Below are 20688 nucleotides of genomic sequence, written 5' to 3' on the forward strand. Positions count from 1 at the left end.
ACCACATTTTAATTGGAATATAAGGATATATACATATCATGAGAGATCTGTTGTAGTTCTTCCAGCAATAGTTTGTTGACAGCAGGGATAACAGGGCAAAAGGCAATATGTGCTTCTCTCTTGGATCTTCAGGCAAATTAACTTTCTGCTAAAATGTAAACAACACCTAGGTTTTATGGTGGCCATGAAAATGCACAACTCAGTTCTCCTGTTGCAGGGCCCATAGCTGACTGACAGCCCAGCCGCTGCCCCTCCAAATCCACTACTATAGTAGAACGAAGGCCATTTTTCCCGCAGATGACTCCCAGGCAAAGACTGAGCATGGCAGGGGTGCTAAAACAAGCCCATTCAGAGGTCACATGGGAGCATCCACTGGGCAGTGTTGGTTGTGGACTTCCCATTCATTCAACCAAACCTCTTATGGAACCGTTCTGCAGTCCAAGACTCTTCCTACCCAATCCGCTTCCTTCTCCCTCGAAGGGAGCAGACCTGCCTCACTGTCGAAGGGCTCACCCAGCCTTCTCTTGCTCCCTCTCCTTTATCTTTTACAGGCATTTCCCCCAGCAATTCTCTAGTACATCTAATCCTTTCTTGATGTCTGCTCCTTAGAGAACCTTAACTAACAGGCAGTCTAAGTGGGTCTGAAACTATATTTGACTGTGAACTTATAAGTTATTAATACACATAAAAATCCGTGTACTTACTTGTATAGTGAAATAGAGGAAAACCAAAGGAATAATCCCCAGAATGAAGAGTGGTAAAGCTCCCACAATGACCAAAACTGTTCCAATAACATCCAGTGTACAATTCAGCCAGGTCCGTAAGTAGTAATGGAAACGCATATCAATTATAAACATGTCCTGAAAAATTTGATATCGAGTCACTTTATTTTTAACTTTTCATTGGTTTAAAATGAGGGGAAGAAGACATATATCATTCATCGTAAAAATAAAAACATTTACCCAGATGTGACAATCTGATTATTAAATATCTAACTATTCAGTATATGATCTCCGCCCTCCCCAGCCCACCCCCATGTATTTTTCAGCTGTAACAATTAAGAGGGTGTTCTAGTACCAATATGTCTATGATCAAGCAATTTGTACTTCCCAATGACAACTACATGGCACTTAATTTATATGACTGAAATCAGACTCTGTTAAAAAAAAAAAAAAAAGAGTCCAAACCCCGGTAGTTGGGTATTCAGGGGCATTGGTCTACCATTATTCACTCCCTAAAAACTGTAAAACACTCCTGGGCCATTCTTATCCACTGAGAACATGTCCAGTGACCTTCTTGGATAGCTGGATCCTGCCAATATCAGAAGAAACAGGAAAACAAAATAATCTTCACTTACAAAATTAAAAACCGAAAGATAGAGGTGGACAATGGGACTGAGAAATGGACATGGGAAGGTCATGCATCAGTTCACATGTAACTTAAAGCTATGTTTGTGGTATAAGGTACGACCTTAGAGATCCCAGGGAATAGGAAGGCACTCAACCTTGAAGGGATGGAGTATTCAGTTTAGGACAAAATTGATAAAGAATGGAGATAGAATTTTATTTCTTCTCAGCCTTGCTTTGGGACTTCCCTGATTATCTCACATACCAAATAGTGTAAGAGCATCATATTCATATGTAACTAACTTCCTGCCTATCTTTAAAATACACCTTCTCATATGCTCATCTGTTCAAGACCCAATCATTTGTCATGTTACTGTATAATAATGCGAGTTGTTTAGGAGGGTCATAGTGATATGTCCACTAGGAGACAAAGAACACTGGTGATCAAGTTCTTCTCTAAACTTTCAAAGAACAGTGTGACACTGGTATGATTAAGCAAGATTTAATACTCCAACGAAAATTGATTATGCTAGGTATTCTCATTTATATTTTGATGTTTTATCCTCATTTTTCCCCATACCACACCAAATGTTTTTCATATACACAAAAATATATTGCCATATTTTAAGATCATGGCTATGCACTAATACAGAAGCCACATGGCTGCTGCAAACTGAGATCTAACAGAAGTCTATTACACAAACCAGATTTTGAAGACTTTGTAGGGGAAAAATAAAATATTCAATCAATAATTTTACATTGATTATACTTTAAAGTAATGTTTCAGATATTTTCTGTTAAAATATATTATTATAAATAACTACTTCAACTGTTTCTTTTTACTTTTATATTGTGGCTACTAGAAAATTTTAAATTACCTCTGTGGCTTGCATTACATTTTATTGGTCAGTACAATTACAAGTACTTAGTAGTAAACACAATGGGCAAAACCCTATAGGTTAGCAGAGACACTCTGGGAACCTCTACCCATCCCCCATTTGCCATTAATGAGTTGATAGTTCTTTTAAAGGCGGAATGCTTAAAATCTGGATACGTCGATACAGACTTACATTTCTCCCCCTCCTCAGCCTGAACCACTGATTCTCAAACTAAATGTGTATAAGAATTGGAGTTGTAGACACCAGAGCACATGTACTTCTTGGATTCTTTCAGCAATTTTTAAGGGTTATTTTAAGTACGTGTGTAAGATGTGACTCTGCTATACATCATTTATAAATGTCCCAAGAATTAGAAGTAAAATAACAATGAAATCTACCCTAAACGTAATCCCATCTTTTTAGAATGATACTTTTTACAAATGAGATAATAAGGTACTAAATGTGGATCATTTATACGTATGCTATTTAATAAGGTATGGCTTACTTACCTTGGTGAACCGATTGACGATCTGGCCTACGGGATTGGTTTCAAAGAACTGGAGTGGGAGATGCAGCACATTATCCAACAGTTGAGCATGCAAAGTTCGAGAGGCAGCCAAGGATCCTCTCGTGAGTACATAAGCTCCCGAGCAAACAAAGAGACCTAAACACAAATTGTTATCAATGACACGTTAACAGCTTAAATTCTGAATTTTAACTCTCAAAAGATTGCTTGTAATAGCATTTATTTTTAATGGAAAACCCAAATATCAAACTTAAAAATGTATCACTGTGGACCAAACTAAGTATAAATGCATATGGTGCATGGAAAATAAATATGGACACTCTGGTGCACTATAAGAGCAGGGCTTTCCTTATTCATGAGCATAGGTTCTAGAGAAATGCTCTAAAGATAAGAGATCAACCGGGTTGATGGAATTTTGGCAACCTATTAACTTTATGATGTCCTGAAAGACAATGTGGTAGTGACTGATGTTGCTAGACAAATAATTTCAGTTCTCCTAGCTTCTAGGTCCATGGTAGAATTGCACTTTCTGACCTCCTTGTGATTGATGGAATCAAATGAATAGTTCTGAACAGTAAGTTGAGATATTTCACATGATACTTCCAAAAGCTCCTATTCCCTTTGCACAGTGCCTGCCAACATTTAAAATAGTGGTTAGATTGCTTCTTCATCTTGGGCCCTAGAATCAGAAGAGTCCCTTTCCTGACCTACAGTGGACAAGTGGTATGAGTCATGAATAAACTATTTTTGGTCTGTCAAGCTATTACAGTTTGGTTGGTGAGAAGGTTCTTGAAGAAACTAAAAAGTTAGAAAATATAATAAACATGTAGCTTCAGTGGAACAGGTTAAAACACAGTTAATAGCATCTATTGACTATTGGTAGCTGTGTTTGACAAAAATATAACAAGAAAGAGACAAGCTCAGAAAAGAACTATCCAGGTGTGTAAGAAGAAATGAAAGGACAAAGAATCCCCAAACTAGGGAACTTGTAGGGGTGGAGGAAGAAATGCTTGGTTACAATGATTGGTTCAAGGGTGGATATGTGACTCAAATTGTTTCAAGGAGAGTAATTTCATGGATTTCTATGGAAAGAGGTTCTTTGAAAGAGAACATTTTCATCACCATGTGAAGCCTGAGAATGGCTCAGGAAAAGAAGAAAACGAGCAGAACTGAGAAAGCATGGTGGACACTTTGAGCCCCTGGATCAAGTGTGTTTAAAAACTTGTGCCTGGACTTTTCCATTTGAGGCATCAATAAATTTCCATGTTATTTAGGCCATTTGCTCTTGAGTCTTCTGGGATACATAATTGCACCGCTGATCTCTACTATACAAAATTGTTAGTAAAAGTGTGTTGTCAACAGGATTCTTGTTCCAACCTCAAATTCTTTTAGCTAGTTCCTTTATATTTTAAATAACATCACACACTGCTCTTTAATAATTTCTTACTCTTAAATACTTTCTATTATTTTCCTACCTCACTCCCCATACTTGCTTCTAGTCCTTCCAAAAATAGGTTGTTGCCCTTTTGTTCTCAAATATTCAGTGTTTACATTACTACTAAACATAATATTCATGAAGTTCACTAAATGTATAATGCTTGTACCACTATTTTTCTATGCAACAAGCACTAATCTATTCCCAAACAATTCAATAGTCAGCAAATCTCTTTGGAATATATTTAAACTCAGCAGATAGTCTATTATTTCTTTCATCCTATTTCACCCCCTCATCCTGCAACATAAACTACTTTCTTGGAACCCTCTGTATTTCTGCTCTAAACTGGAAATTTTTGTGGGAACAGGCTTTAGTATTCTTCAGTTACAGAAAATGTTGTTAAATATTATGCATTTGAAAATTCTTCAAATTTTTAAAGAACTTTCTCGTTCTTAGATTGAACTTATTTAAGCACATTCTGCTCTTGCTTTGCCTCTGCTTTTGAATATCTGAAGATACTAATTTTAAGCTTCTCTTACATATCAAATATGACTATTTTACTTCCGGGCTCCACTGCTCTATTTGTTGGCTCTTATCTATACTGCTCACTTGATTAAAATGCATGACCACCCATCATTACCAGTTAAAACATGCAAGATAAAGACATGGTGATAAAAAAAAAAAAAAAAAACATGGTGAATTAAGAGGTACCTGGTGTGGCTTTCTTCTGCCTGTGTACACATTAATTTTCCCCAATCTCCTCTGAATGGAAATTCCACTTAAGTGGGTGTGACACTGGAAGTCTCGTATGGTGATCTAGACATAGACTGGAACTTCTCCAAAAGCCACATAAGGAGGCTTTCTTCTATGTAGGTCACACACACTAGTAACCCTAATTTCCTTTTTAAACATCAGCTTCCTAGTTTTCACTGTACTACTGCTGTGCCGGTTGGTAACAGGAGAACAATGTCCTAGTGAATCACTTTGACTATTTCGACGCTACTCAATCTTACTCTCTGTACCTGAGTTCCTCCACAGCTAGACTGAACCACTCCCTATCCTTTTACAGTGTCATCTAGTATGTGTTCCTGGTTACAGGTTCTTCTACCCTTGATTATCAGTATAATCGCTTATGTAGACATTTATCACTCTGAAATCCCCTGAACCCTTTACTTTTATTATTTATCCACTGTCATTTCAGTGGAATTTTGGGAGGTAAGTAAAGTAAATGATCCACTCACTCATCTTAGAGTGGTGTACTCCTTAAACATTGCACTTTGAAAATAAGGCGCCTATATTTTACACATTGGGTTGGAAAAGGAAGTTCCTAACAAGGGGGCATAAAACACAATAGATTAAGGATGTTCAGAGTGCCCTAGAGATTCTAAAGGAAATAGCTGGGAACCAGGAATAAAATGTTCAGGGCTATTTCTTTTTCAGAAGATAAGGTAAGATCCTTATTATTGTTATAAAATATAGATGCAATGTTTTCTGCTTCAGTACTCCAGTTTTCTTTGTATGTTAGCCTTCTATATTATTCAGAGCCTCTGGCATTAACATGTGAAAGCGCTATTTATGTTTTAAAGCTCAAAAAATAATGTGAGCTTTGATGATATCAGTGAATACAGCCTGCTCTTGATTGAACCAGGTTCCATAGGACACAGCTGCGGACTACTAAAAAAGTCAGAAATTATATATTTTCATTTCTTAAGAAATCATTTATAATTGTATTTAATAATAAGTCAAAAAGTTAAATGTTTTTAAATGTAAAAAACAAAAATCCAATCAGGAAAAAATCTTTTTGATTAAACTCTGCATAATCTGTTACCTTTACTACAAAATACTTTCTATACCTACTGATAGTTAATTAAAAGTAAGACTTTACACAAGTAAAATTTTGAACACTAAACTTGCATACCTTGCCTAGTATAGGAAAAACAGTATTTGCTCACTTAAAATATTCTCTGAAGGATATTGAATCTCCCTTAAAACTGTAACATGAGCTCACTGGATTGGTAAGAGTTTAACCCTCCTATATATGTGTGACAGACATAGATGTAGAGATGTATATGGGACATTTCTTTTGCTGCTCAGCATTCTAGATGTCTATACCTACTTTTTCCTCGAGCTGCAAACCACAAGCCAAAAAACTTGATTCACTGACTCAAAACCAACGCATTCTAAGTCCTGGTATCTCATTTTAGTTGTTAACATAACAACTCTTTCCTCAATGAATGTTGTTAACAGAATGACAAGACAAACATAAATTTGTCTCACAATATTTGCTTACTTTCTGATGGAGATACTTATAAGAAGTACTATGGTCACACAATAAAAATAAGATAGGAGAGCAGAAAACAGAAGCAAGGCCCTAAATCACAAATTTTTAAATGGTATCTTCATTTTCTGTTACCAAAAGCATGCATCTCTGTTTTCCCTATGCATATCCCTAGGTAGCAAGACTTCCACGTAGATGGCTTTGTTATTTCTTATTTGAATTTATCACTCTCCTTCCCTTTGTCTTCCTTTCTTCTTATAAACACATCAAAAATTGTCTATTTAAAAAATCTTCCCTTGGGTTTCCCTGGTGGTTCAGTGGTTAAAAATCTGCCTGCCAACGCAGGGGACACGGATTCGAGCCCTGGTCCGGGAGGATCCCACATGCCGCGGAGCGGCTGAGCCCGTGTGCCGCAACTACTGAGCCTGCGCTCTAGAGCCACGACTGCTGAGCCCGCGAGCCACAGCTACCGAAGCCCTCGTGCCTAAAGGCCGTGCCCCACGATGAGAGAAGCCACCGCAATGAGGAGCCCACGCACCGCAACAAAGAGTAGCCCCTGCTCGCCGCAATTAGAGAAAGCCTGCGCGCAGCAATGAAGACCAAACGCAGCCAAAAGTTAATTAATTAATTAAAAATATCTTCCCTTTAATTGTTCTACACTTTTGAGTACTATACTTTTGAGTGTCTTTCTTCTTACTCTTTCAAATCACCTAACTTCTTTGAAGGACAATGTGTATCTATTCTGCTACTGGGGAGAAAAAAAAACAGCAGAAAAATATGTATCCACACTTTCCATTAAACGTGCTCCAAATTGAATTAATCATTTCTCTGCTCTACCAACTGACTTCCCTCGTCCTTGGTTTCTTTATTTTTGTCTTCATTGTTCTCTCAATTACCCAAACTTCAAAATCATGAGTGATGTTCTCTTCCTACCCACAAATCAGCAATTCTTACATATGTTTTCACCACAGTGTCTTTCCTATCCATCCCTTTTCTCCAGTCTCACTGCAGCTCTCTGACCCTTCCTCCATTCATACTTTATTCAAATCTTATTCCATTCCCTACCCATTGGTTAGCACTAGTCTAGATGCTTCGGGTGACAATGAGATGCATCAGATAAGAGATCTTTTTGTACTAGGTTATCTCCCATCTAGACTCCTGAAGATCCTTGATTATTTTTTCCCTACCAACCCCAACTTCTCCCTGGTCTCTGACTTTAGTCCCACCAATAAAAGTCCATCTTTTTTCATCACTGAAAATGTATTCTTATTCTGAAAAATAACTCCAAATTCTGTCACTTCTTTTTCCCCCAATTCTCAAAGTTTTCTACTTGCCTTTCCAACTATCATCTCCAAACTACCTTTCCACCTCTAGTTCCCCTACTGCCCTATCAATAACTTAAAGGCTACTCAGACTGGCATCCTCACCTATGCCTATATCCCCCTCACCTTCCCCATCCGTCTTTATTCACATCTTTCTCTGCATCTATCAGCTTTTGTCCTCTGTGATCCCTGACAAAATTCCATCCATCTTTTTAGTGTCACCTCAAATGTCAACTATGCCTTGGAAATTACCTTAATCTCTCAACCAAATATGGCTTTCCCCTGCTCTAAATCCTCACAGTGTTTTCTTTTACTACTTTTACACGAATATTGCTTGCGATGTAGTTTTAAGCTTTACTTACAATGCAGTTTTTAAGACTCACTTACTGATCTTCACATCAGTCACAAGCCTCACACATACAGTGGACAGCCACGTATTCAAGACTTCTGAGTCCTGACTGACTTAACATATGAGACTCAGTTTCCTCAGCTGTAAAATGGGGATAATGACACCTTTCTAAATACTCATTGTCAAGATTAAATGAGACAAATTGATAATATTCGGTGTGGGCCATGTAGTTGACACATACAAGTTTTTGTTTACTCTTGCAAATATCGTGAATTAAAAACATAGGCATTTGAATTATCCCAAAGTATTTGAATATTATGACATAGATTTTTAAAAAGTAAAACAATGCCCTACGTTTGCATCTGAATCGATTAGGTTAGAAAGAGAAAAGAAAAGCAGCTAGACGTTTTGTTTAACCTTGCGTTAATCCCAATAATCCATAGATGTTAAGTTTATTGCTTCTTATCTGCTTCCATTCTGTGAAATCGTTCATGTGCTTTGCTTCTTTTGCCCAGGCACTAAGCCATAGATTCTGTCCAATTCCCACCAAGTTCTGCCCCAGGTAAGTGGCCACATTCAGCCATACCCAGAGCCAGCCGAAGGCTTGGAGGTACTTCAGAATGATTGAGAACTTCACCTAAAAGCAAAATTGTTTTTAAAAAAATAAGTTACTGTACTTAAAAGTCACACAAGCTAGATTTAAATCCTGCTCTGACATATCCTAAGCTTTATGATCTGGGTCTAAGTTACTAACAACTCCAATCCTCAGATTACTCATCTGTAAATTGGAGTAATGCTAGTAGCCGCCTTATAAGTACAAGCGAAGTGCCTGCACAGTCCTGAGCACTTCAAAATAAAAGTTGAAATAATGTCAGTTACTATTATTAGTAAACCAGAATATACATAGCTAAATAACATGTAATCCTAATTAAACGCCACGATAATGTCCAACTGTTCCATTTAATTCAATTTCTTCAAACTATCATATAGCAACCTTCCTCAAATTCAATGAAAAACATATGGTATTTATTAATAACATTTATGCTTGAGTGGTTAGTAACAAATAACACTAGTTATTCTGGTGCTTACCCCACCAACAGGGACCTTTTCCTTTCTCACTGAGAACTGTTTTCCTTGATCCAATAAGGGCCTGATAAAGCAAGACGATGTACATTGTTTTTAGGTTTTTAGATCAACTAAACATTTTTTTAAAAGTTAAACATTCTCAACCACTTTGTTGCACACGCTTCTACTTCATTAACAGAGACCTGACTTGCCGTGATAACAACAATGTTCCTTTAATCTTCTGGAAGGGAGATCGTTTATTCTTTTTTACCCCATATATTTTAGGGCCAGGGCATATTGTATGATTTTTTTCACTGCTTCTTCTAGATAATTATCCTTCAAACTTGAGCCAAATCCCTAGATTGTGTAAGACAATGCCATCTGGCTGTACCATAATCTGTGCCTCCGCATCTACTCGCCTCCTGTCCTATCAGAAGACTAGCATCGGGCTAATTCGTCCCTCTTCGTTCTGCCACCATTCTGGGTGACGTCACAGCTGACAAGGACAAATGTATTAAACTCAATCTCTTTTCACCTTCATGACCTTCATACTTCCAGAGTCCTGCATCTGCATTCTACATTGGCCATCAACTTTCATGACTGCAAACCATGAATCTTATTACCTGGAACTAATCCACCTTTGAAAACTTGACTCCAATTGTTTCAGTCCCTGGCCATAACATAACCTTTTCTATTTCTAAATTGTACATTCAGTTACTCTCACTGTATTTGGTTTTTATTCCGCCTAGACCCCCAGTTCCCAAATGTAACTTTCTATCATCCTTGCCCCCTAAAATGATTAACGATCCAGGTTTACCTGGGATATTCCTGGTTTTAGCACTGACTGTCCCACATCTGGGAAACTCTCAGCCCCAGGCAAACCTAGGCCCTGTCTCGATTCCTTTTATTATCCAACCTGTACTCCATGATTACCATGTCATCCAAACTGTGGTGACATTCTGAACTTTAATAGCTTTCTTTCAATTAAATTTCAACGTTAAAACTGACAAGTTAGCTTTGTCACACTTGCTGCCCATCTGTGGAGTGCTGCTTCAAAAGATCATAGAGCCCAGCAAACTGGCTCCACCATAAATTAATATCTTCCTTCCACCCGGGTTTTTTATAGTGCCTAGAAATTATTGCATCTCTCTCAGAAGGGGCCCCCATGTCCTACTTGATGGAGAAAGTCAAAGCAGATAGGGAAGTCAGTCACCACACTTCTACTTTTATCTGCACCTCCACCCAGCCTTTTCTAATTCTCTCCCGTAAAAAACAAAGGTAGTTTTCTCCTCAGATCTAAGGATAACCTTATGAGCTGAATACCATTCTGCCCCACTTTCTCAAAATACATTTATTAAATATAGCATTTCCACACTTTCCTGTCAATGACACACTTGACAGTGTTTTTTAAAAATGCAGATTATAAGATTTCCCCTCTAGAAATCTGTCTTTTAAACAAATGATGCAAGGGATTCTTATCTTAAGGCAAATCTAGGAGACCCCGAATTGTTTCCTCTCTTTTCTAATCTTCATCTTCTTCCTTTCTAGCGATTTCTTCCCTTCAGCCCACAGAGAACTCTACATTTTTCTCATCTTATAATTAATACCATCACCACAAAAATGATTCCACCCTCAACTCTATGTTCAGTTACTATCCTACTTCTTGCCTTCTTTCTGTAGCCAAACATTTTTCTGCCAAACCACCTTTTTCTCCTCGAACTTTCTGGCACCTGGCTGAAACGGTTTCCATCAACGGGGCCTTGATAAAGTAAGTACAATACTTATTGCTGTATTCATGAGATACTTTAAAAATTATTTCACTTAAACTATCCATGGCATTTAACATCATTGACCGTTCCCTTGTTGAAGAGACATTTCCTCTTACTTCCCTACCATCACACATTTGTGTTTTCTCCCACCTCTCTGGGCCTCCATTAGTTTCTGTCTTCCTTTAAAGTTTATATTCCTGAGGCTCAGTTCTAGTCATTATTTCCTTTCTATGCTCCACACTCTTTTCTGAGCACTCTCATCCATTCCCAGTTTCAACAACCTTCGTCTTTGTGGGTGACTCTCGCATGGATTTCTCAAGTCCATAACTCTTCCTTGAGCTCCAGATCCATACGGTAAAAAACCTACTTGCCACCTACTTCGTCTCTGCTTGATTATTTCAAACACGCCCTACACGAAACCAGTTATTTCCTACCTCCTCAAAAGCTTTCTCTGGCCACGACGCTTCCTCTGTCTCAACATTGACACATTTCCAACCAATCACCAAGTAGCTGTCAATTCCTCTGGAACTGTGTTACTGAAGAAATGTTTGGAAAATACAGAATGGCATGAAGAGGAGCAAAGACAACAGAGGAGAGAGAAGAGAGAAAACAGACGAAGACAAGCAGAAGCAAAATACTCATAATGCTATATTCCAGAGATATTTGGTGCTAACATGCTGGTGAGGATTGCTATAGTCTTTTCTCTATATGTGTGGTATCATAATTCAAATGTTGCTCTATAACAAGTCTTAATTTTTAGAAAATTTTACCCATGGTCTTTGTAACTCAGTATATAATGAACCTCAAATATTATTCTATTACAGCATTATATTTGTCAAATGGCAACATAATATTTTATCATTTTACTATATTAAGATTTATTTAACAAAATAAAAATGTATACTGGTTGCAGATTTTTCCTGCTTTAATTATTGCTGTAATGATAATTCTCTTTACACATCTCTCATGGTCCCTTGTCGGGACATAGGAGCATGAGATATGCTAAGTTGAAATAATGTTAGTTATTTGTCATTTGATATATCTAATATCAAACTGACGTCTAGAAATTCTAAACTGAGGTACATGTCCTCATTTCTCCACATTTCCCATTTTGTTTATCAGAATAAGAAATGGCTATTTGATCAGCCCAGTAGTTCTTCCCTTTCCGTCTCTGGCATTAGTGTCAAGAAACATTCTGTGGGAGGTTGCAGTACATGCATGCCCTTTGTAGGATCAGCTTTACCATCAGGAAAAGATACACTATTTAACAGACACTTTCATTGGAATAGCTCCTGGTATATGATTTGGGTTAATTACTGTCATCATCCTTCAAGCCCTTGGCATGGCTTCTGTTTGGATAAGCAAATTTAGCATTGGTGTCAAGCCAAAAAATTAATTCTTAATGTAGCTGGATATAAAATGCTATGAGCCCAACTGTTAAAAGGGAATTAAAGCATCCTAATTAGACATAACTAAGAAAGACCAATAATTTACTGGCCACTACACAGGAGGGTACTGTTTTTCCAAACTACAATGTTAATTATCCTTTTTCCACAAAAGTTCTGCATTTGGTCCTGGGCACTTTGTTGTGAATAGCAGGTTTTATTTGAATTTTAAAAGAGCAAATTTTTTTATGCTGGTAGAGAAGTTTTAAAAATGACTTTTGCTCTGTCCTTCAGAAACCCTTGGGAAAGTCGGCATAATACTGGTCTGCATATTTTTGTATAAAATATATAAAATTAACATACTGAAACCGTTATCCCTGAAATGAGCATACAGTTGCAAAGTATAGAGTATGTATGGGAGGATTAAAGTGATTAATAGAGTCTGACATGAAAGCCAAAAGGGGGCAGTCTAGATACTAAAATAGCATTTCCAGTTTATTTTGGTCAGGGAAGATAGTAATAAATATTTAAGGAAATAAAATAATATATACCATATACATTTAAACCAAAAAATGAAAAACAAAATATTGAAACAGTTCAACTTATTTTAGTCCCCATTTGAAAACAAAACTAACATCATAATGTAATTCTAACTCTTAAATTTCAAAGGGAGGGACTCTCAGTCATTATTCGGTCCAACTTCCTTTCCACCTCCCTCTTGATGGGTAGCTAGTTTCCCTGTGAACCCTTCCATGAGGAAGATTCATTGTTCTATCTCAGTACATCCCACTGTAGAGAGTCTCCATTGTGAAGTTCTTGTCTGTTTGTATCTTCTAATCTCTAGTCTATCTTAATTCTGCATAAATTGGAAATAATTGGGTATGGTTAAAAAAAATTAGGTTGAAAGTCAGGAAAATTTTCCCCATGTAATGTTATCTTACCAAATAGTAAAGCAGATAAAAAATGATGAAAGCTAGACTAGGAATAGTATAGAAAGTAATAAACTAGGAAATACATGGAAGTAGGCAAAGATGCACATGTTTTGGAGAAATGAAAATAGGTCTCTGACCTCTCAAACAAAAAATAAAAGTGATATAATTGCCATGCCTAAAAACAAGAAACGATTGGTATGCGGGGATTCATGGACCTCCGATAACATCTTTATCACAGTCATTAAAAAGTAAGTTTGACGCTGGGCTCTGTTGACATGAATGTGCCATAGTAGAATTGAGGTGATCCTTTTGATGTACTCTACTGAAGAAGTAAGTTTCAGCATGCTGGCTTCTGTTTGAGCCATCAGAACTTGAGAAATGTTTAGAAACCAGTTCTGTAAACAAACGTTTATAGGGATTGAGGTTCTTTTTTCAAGGAGAAATTTTGTAAAAGTGGTTCACAAAAACTTTAAGAGGTTCAATTTGGATATGACTAACCGTGACTTATAAATAGAAAAAATGATTTATTACAGAGGAAAGGGTATGATTATGTTTATAACAATACTTATTGATTTTTAAGATTTAAGCCTTAAAGCAAGCTACTTATTGAGTGTATGGTGAGACTATATACAGGTGAAAACTCTCTTTATAATTTAGAGATTTGAAGATCCCACAGCCCAGAAATTTCAGTCTGTTTCAGTGTTTTTTTGCTTTTCTTGGATATCCTTAAAAACTGACACTCATTTAAATGAAACTTATTGTTATAATGGTAAGAAAAATAAAATAAAATAAATGATGGATTAAAAGTTCCTTGAGTGTGTTTTCAGTCTCTAGTTATTTATTCATTCATTCAAAGTACTTACTGAACACATGCTATTCAGTGTTTAGTTGAAATGTGTTATGTAGATGGCAATAGAAGCGTGAACAAAAAGACAAAAATTCCTGCTCTTATAAAGCTTATAACCTAGAGGTAAGAGAAAGACAAAATAAAAGTAACTAAGTATATTTTCCAGTACGCTGATAATTAGTAAAAATTATGGGGGAAAAAGCATGGAAAGGGTAAGAAGTATTGTGGTATAAAATAGGGTAGCTAAGTCTTCATTGATGAGGTGACATTTGAGCAGAAGACCTGCAGAAGATGGGCAAGCAAGTCATATGGATATCTGGGAGAAATATGCCCTAAGCAGTGGGATCGGAAAGTGCAAAGGCACCAGGGGAGGCGCATGCCTAGTCTTCCAGGAATAGCAGAGTCAGTCTTGCTGCAGTAGAATAGTGAGATGAGCTTTAGGAGGCTCTGAGAAAGGTAAACAGGTCTAGGTCCTCCAAGGCTTTATAGGTCATTGTAAGGACTCGGGATTTTACTCTGAGATGTGAATCCTTTGGAGATTTGGGGCAGAAGAATGACATAATCTGACTCATATTTGGAAAACAAACCACTCTCAGGGCAAGGCTGGTGGCAGGAAGACCTGTAAGAAGACAATTATAGGGCTTCCCTGGTGGCGCCGTGGTTGAGAGTCCGCCTGCCGATGCAGGGGACACGGGTTCGTGCCCCGGTCCGGGAAGATCCCACGTGCCACGGAGCGGCTGGGCCCGTGAGCCATGGCCGCTGAGCCTGTGTGTCCGGAGCCTGTGCTCCGCAACGGGAGAGGCCACAACAGTGGGAGGCCTGCGTACCGCAAAAAAAAAAAAAAAAAGAGAAGACAATTATAATAATTCAGGGGAGAAATGATAGTGATTTGGACAAAGGGAGGCTGTGAAAGTGATGAGTGTTTGAATTGTGGATTCTTGGATATATTTTGAAGATAGAGCCAATGGGATCTGATGATGGATTGGATATGGAGTAAGAGAGAGGTCAAGGGTGATTGCAAGATATTTTATCTAAGCAACTGGAAGAACAGTGTTGCCATTAGCTAAGAAGATTAGACATCAAAGAGGAGGGTCCAACTCTGGGGTTCAGAGGACAGGTTGGGCTGGGGATATAAACTTGGAGTAAATGTAATTAAAGTCATGAGACTGGATGACAACACCAAGACAATAAAGAAGAAAAGCAGTCCAAAGTCTTTATGATCCAGAGGAATAATTTAGTTTACCTATTCAGTCAGCTAAACCTGGTATGTACACAAAGCTCCAAGCTGCAACATCCACATCATCACACAACCACAGGAATACCCAATCCTTTCAAAAAAAATAATAAATTCAAGGCCCATTCATTCACTCGAGGTCAAAACTACAAAATTCTGAGCTATTGGATCCTGAAGTATTTGCTTCTCTCTAATCCATTCCAATTCTCCATTTTAGCAACTTTGACCAGTGGCAGCTCCCTATAATTCTAGCCACTTAGTTTTTAAACCACTTTTTGCTATTATTCCTTTTTTTTTTTCATCTCCTCTTTGCAACTGTTGAAGTATTAGGGCAAATAACTGATGAGGTTAATTTGCTTCAATCACTGTTCATTTTAGTTACTTACAAAAATGAAAAAGAAGTATAATATAACAATCTAATCAGGGTCAAAGTTTTATTATTTTTATTTCTCTCTTCCTTTCCCTTATCATTCTTTTCCTCCCTCCTTCCCTTCCTTCCTCTATTTTTCTAAACAGATTCATTTGGGGTATATCTTTAGCTCACACAGAAATCCGAGTAGATTTCTTATAGTAGAATTTGGCTAGAAATTACTGAGAGTTACTATGTGTCCCAAATTAAGTCACATACATCTCACTTAAAAACTTAGGTACAACCATGTAACTCATAGTATAAAATTTGGAAACCACTAAGTACATTTTGTATCCATCATAATGTACAGATCATTTTTATAGCATGCATTTTAAATGCTAAAAAATGTAATTAATTAGTCCATAATCCCTATGAGCTTGGTATTACCCTAATACTCACCTATCATTTTGCTCCAGGATTTGTTCTTTCAGTACAGTTCTGGAGTTGATTACACTGACTCGCTTTAAAGCATGAGCTGCAGAAGAAGACGGTGAGTGCTTTGATATCCATAAAAGCAAACAATGCACAAAATAGAGAGAAATATGATGAAAGATTATACAAGTTAGAGAATTTTTTGTGTTCTGGATCCACAGGTGTACTGGGAGCCTTTCATCTTCCCCATTATTTCTTATTCACCTAAAATGTTTTGTAATGTCTTGATAAAACTAAGATTCCATAATGAAAAAGCCTACGGAGAAGTTCTTTCTTAGACATTAGAGAGGAGTGCTAACTTGTTTTGGATCTTCCACAGAAGGTTGAAGTATTTGCCCAAGAGGAACATGACTCCAGTCTTTAAAAAAAAAAGCAATATCGTCAATTCTTATAGACAAATATTATTGTGAAAAGTATTAAGAGCATGCAATGGTAATCCCCGAATCTCTGTCATGTTCTTACTATTGTCACTAATAATAGCTTCCTACGTGGCAGGCAATGTTCTAAATACTTTACATATTTTAACTCTTATGTTTCAAAACTACCCCTGTGAGGAAGATGCTATGATTATCCTTATTTTACAGATAAAAAGCACAGAGAAGTAAAGCAGGTACAAAGTCACACATCTAGAACTACAAGACTGAGGTTCAGGTTACTGTTAGTGAATTCGATGGGAAACATCTCAGAGCTAGGCAGATTTTTGTCTTTTCCCACAGTGTAATACTTAACCTCCTTGAATTTCAGACTTCTTATCTTTAAAAAGAAGGAAGTGGACTTGGAGATTTCTAAGGTCTCTTATATGAACTCTATGTTTTCTTATTTCTATAAGTAAACATCTGGTCCTTAAAGGAAGCCTCTGATTTATATCAACTATCTCTAAGAAACGTGGGATTCCATGTCTCACAGAATTAAAATTCAATTTGGGGATGTTTCATCCTCTCCTGCCTAAGGCACATTTTCATCTTTATAGCTGATAATAATAATGTTTGAATTTATATATTTATAATTTATAGAATGTGTTCACATACATTATACAATTTGAGTGCCAAAATGAGCTGATAAGATAAAGAGAACAACAGGTAAGTTTACCCCTATTTTGAAGGGAAAAATAAAACTCAGATAGGATAAGTGATTTGCCTGAAACCCAAATTTATCAAAGAGGCAGAGAGGGAGAGAGAGAGAAAAAGAGAAAGACAGAGAGATGGAGAGAGCAAGTGTAAGCTGAGCCCTACACTCCTTCCTGTCTTTCACACTAAGTCAATGTACTTGTTCCTACAGGTTTGATATAATGTTTAAGAGTTTGATTGGCCTCTGGCATGAAACAGAGGAAGCGATGGATTCAAATTCTGCAACTTACACTGTCTTAACTTGGGCAAGATGCATATCCTTTTTGTAAAATTAGGACCATGTAGCCTCAGGGGGTTTTGGGGAGAATTAAGTAAAACACTTGTGACTATATTGACAGAATTAATACCTAAGGCATCTTAGCTACCTCAGTATTATTAGTATGGGTAAGAATTATCCTAGACTAAACCTATAAATATGTAAATTTATCTTTAGTCATATCTTTTTCCATAAACTCTTTTCTCTCCTCTGATTCTCACCTCTTATATAATATTCCCATAAGGTGAGACTTACAGGTTTTTCAGAGCTAGATGGAGTTTTAGAGATCTGATGTATCCAAACCAAATTATACTGTACACTCTACTTATCTGTCATCAACTCTGGTAGTGAGGGTGAGAATTATAGGAAAAGAAAAAGTGTCTGGGTCATAAGCAGTTTTGGGGGCAAGGGAATGATAAAAATGTACACTGTTCATTTCCATATCAGACACCAGGACAAACAGATCTAGTTCAAGTCCCATTTTTCATAAATGGGAAGAATGAAAAGAGGTCATTTTTACAAAGATTCATATAATTATTCAGTGCTAGAACCAGAACCCAGGGCTCTGAAATTGGTCCCATGTTTTTTCCACTATGTTTTGCTGACTTTTACTCCCACTTTCATGTCACATTAAGTTAATAAAAAGTTTTATGTGGAAATATTGTGTGCTTTTTAAAGTAATTCCTGAACAGACTCAAGGCCAAAAAGGATAAATTGTAAAAAATAAATGATAGATCACAGATTGAATTTAGAAGTGGGGATCACACTTCTCAAATCACACTCTGTCCATGTAGCCCTCTTTCTTCTAAATTCCAGTAAAAATGTTCTCAGATATAAGTTGATTTTTATTCACTACTTATGCAAAGAAGAGAAAGAAACTCCCCACAGGGACAGGCCTGCGCCTAACATTTGTGGTAACTGGGGCAAGAGTATAAATGAAGGCCCGCATACCATACTTCTAAGTATTTGATAGTTATAGATGGAACTAACAGACTGGTAAATAAGTTCTATTGCTTACCCTAACACATACACCTTCCCGACCACCTGGAAGGCAAAATCCAGGTGAGAGTGTTTGGAGCCCTGCGAGTTCCTCTGGGGAATGCAGTAGTCCCGGGTGATGTGGTCAAGGTGCTTGCTGGGTTTTCTCCCACCCCAGCTCCACCCCTCACCATGTCTGTGGCTGCCTCAGCTACATGTCCAGACTCTGCCAACCCTCCTCCAAGAAAAAAAAACATCCTTCATCCAAGGAGTAGTGAATGCCAGTAGAGCAGTCGACCCTTAAGAGGGTAGAACTAAAGAATGAGAGCCCAGGTCCTTGGAGCAAATTTATGTCATATGGGCAGAGAACTCTGGGACTCCAAGTACCTGGAGTGGTCAAGGAGTGGCGGGATGGGAAGAGGAACCCCGATGGGCACAATCCCTAGGCCTTGGCCAGAGAGCCAGCCAGGGAAGGCAGAGCGGAGACGTAGTACAGGACTGGGTCAAATTGGCCCAGGTCTAAGGGCAATACTGTAGGAATGTGACTAAATGTAACCAGGTTTGAAGTTGTTGTCTGGGGGATGTTTTATATCAATTGTATATCAGTTGATCTATTTTTGTTCTGCTCTGTGTGGTCACTAATAAAATTACAATATATATGGCTGACCTTTTACAAATATCTATCTATCTAGTATTAACATGAGTAATTTTATGCCTGCTTTTTAAAAGACTTTATATATTTTTTACTCACCATCCAAATAAATCAAAATCCCAGAAATATTCATTGTAAAAAACATATTCTATTTCTAGTACAAAAATGATCTCTACTCACCACCTTTCTGAATTTTAACAGAAAAGACACAATACTGAAGTAACTAGAAGAAAGCTCAATTTACATTTTCCTAAATCTGTCATATTTCTGTTGCTGAGATAGTAACATCTATTAATGTCAGCTCAACTTCAAGAATGTTTTCCACTTGTTACCACAGAGGACTGGTGTACATAAGATATATCAATGGAGGGAGGTATGATATTTGTTTCCAAAACTGGAGACTTAAACAAGAGCAAATTCCACAACTTTCAAAATTGTGTTCCATATTTTATGGTAGATTAAATATTGAACTTAAAACTTACACACTGCCTGCTTTCAGAGCTATATTTTCCAAAGTAATACAACTTATATTTCATGTTGCCTTTAAAATAAGTAGCAAAAAATATATCCTGGCTCGTAGCATTACAAATCACCCCATTCACTCTGAGGAGACATACTTTTGGTAGAAAAAATGGAGGCAGATTCATCTGTTTAACAAACAGCTACTGAGTACCTGTTATTTGCCTAACATGAGGCTACCTAAGTGCTGGGGATAGAGAAAATGACAGACCACATCCTCATTGCAGCCCTCAGAGACACTCATAGATATATCTTTCCTACGCACTAAATATAAATTATTACTCAGCCTGACCAAATAGGCAAGGACTCATTTCCAAAACTGCTAGCCATTAGGAAAAGACAAGGTCTTCTTTTATTAAGAATGATCACAGCCACCTGACAATGGATCAGGTTTTTCTGAATGTATCTACATATAGAATATTTAAATTTGAGAAAGGGGCATAAACAAGGAATAAAAAAAATAGTAGTGCATACCTAATGTGTGTTAGCTTAGAGAAACACATCAGCAAAATGGCTCTGCTTTTTGATTTCATGGCATTAAAATACTAAATTGCACTGATCTTGTTATAAACTGCTTTCATATCTTTCTGACTTTTTATATCCAGGTAAAGTGTGAAGTGAATGAATAGATACCAGTTCACGTAGGAAATACTAAGAATAATTCTATATGTCTTCTTTTAGCCTGCAATTATGAAATAGTTCACTTGGTTTTACAGCCATTTCTCAGTGGTGTTCTGGAAATGTATAGAACAAGGATCATGATGGTGGTACACATGAGAAAACATCTACAGCTGGAAAAAGATAATGGTACATCCAACTTTCAGAGCTGGAAAATGACTGATCTCTGCAATATTAAACTAATACTAGATTTCAAACATCTTTATGTCCTAATTAGATAAAGATCAAACCACTTCATTTACACAAATATCTATGAATCTTAATTTAAAAT

The 20688-nt window shown here is 37.1% G+C and overlaps 1 protein-coding gene across 3 annotated transcripts in view; it reads right to left on the bottom strand.

The window, feature by feature from the left end:
- LOC111176630 (ATP-binding cassette sub-family C member 1-like) overlaps window positions 1-20688 on the bottom strand; it is an 80287-nt gene that overhangs the window by 14305 nt on the left and 45294 nt on the right. For all 3 annotated transcript variants that reach the window (XM_022577441.2, XM_022577359.3, XM_089910385.1), the window contains exons 16-20: window positions 16175-16250; window positions 9224-9284; window positions 8552-8771; window positions 2734-2888; window positions 705-860 (exon numbers count right to left, since the gene is read on the bottom strand). In XM_022577441.2, the coding sequence (XP_022433149.2) occupies window positions 705-860; window positions 2734-2888; window positions 8552-8771; window positions 9224-9284; window positions 16175-16250 (668 nt within the window). The remainder of the gene's footprint in view (window positions 1-704; window positions 861-2733; window positions 2889-8551; window positions 8772-9223; window positions 9285-16174; window positions 16251-20688) is intronic.

The sequence above is a fragment of the Delphinapterus leucas genome, chromosome 4 (assembly GCF_059928025.1).
Source record: "Delphinapterus leucas isolate spDelLeu-1000000601 "Yukka" chromosome 4, BTC_Dleu_Yukka2, whole genome shotgun sequence".
Classification (NCBI taxonomy): Eukaryota; Metazoa; Chordata; class Mammalia; order Artiodactyla; family Monodontidae; genus Delphinapterus; species Delphinapterus leucas.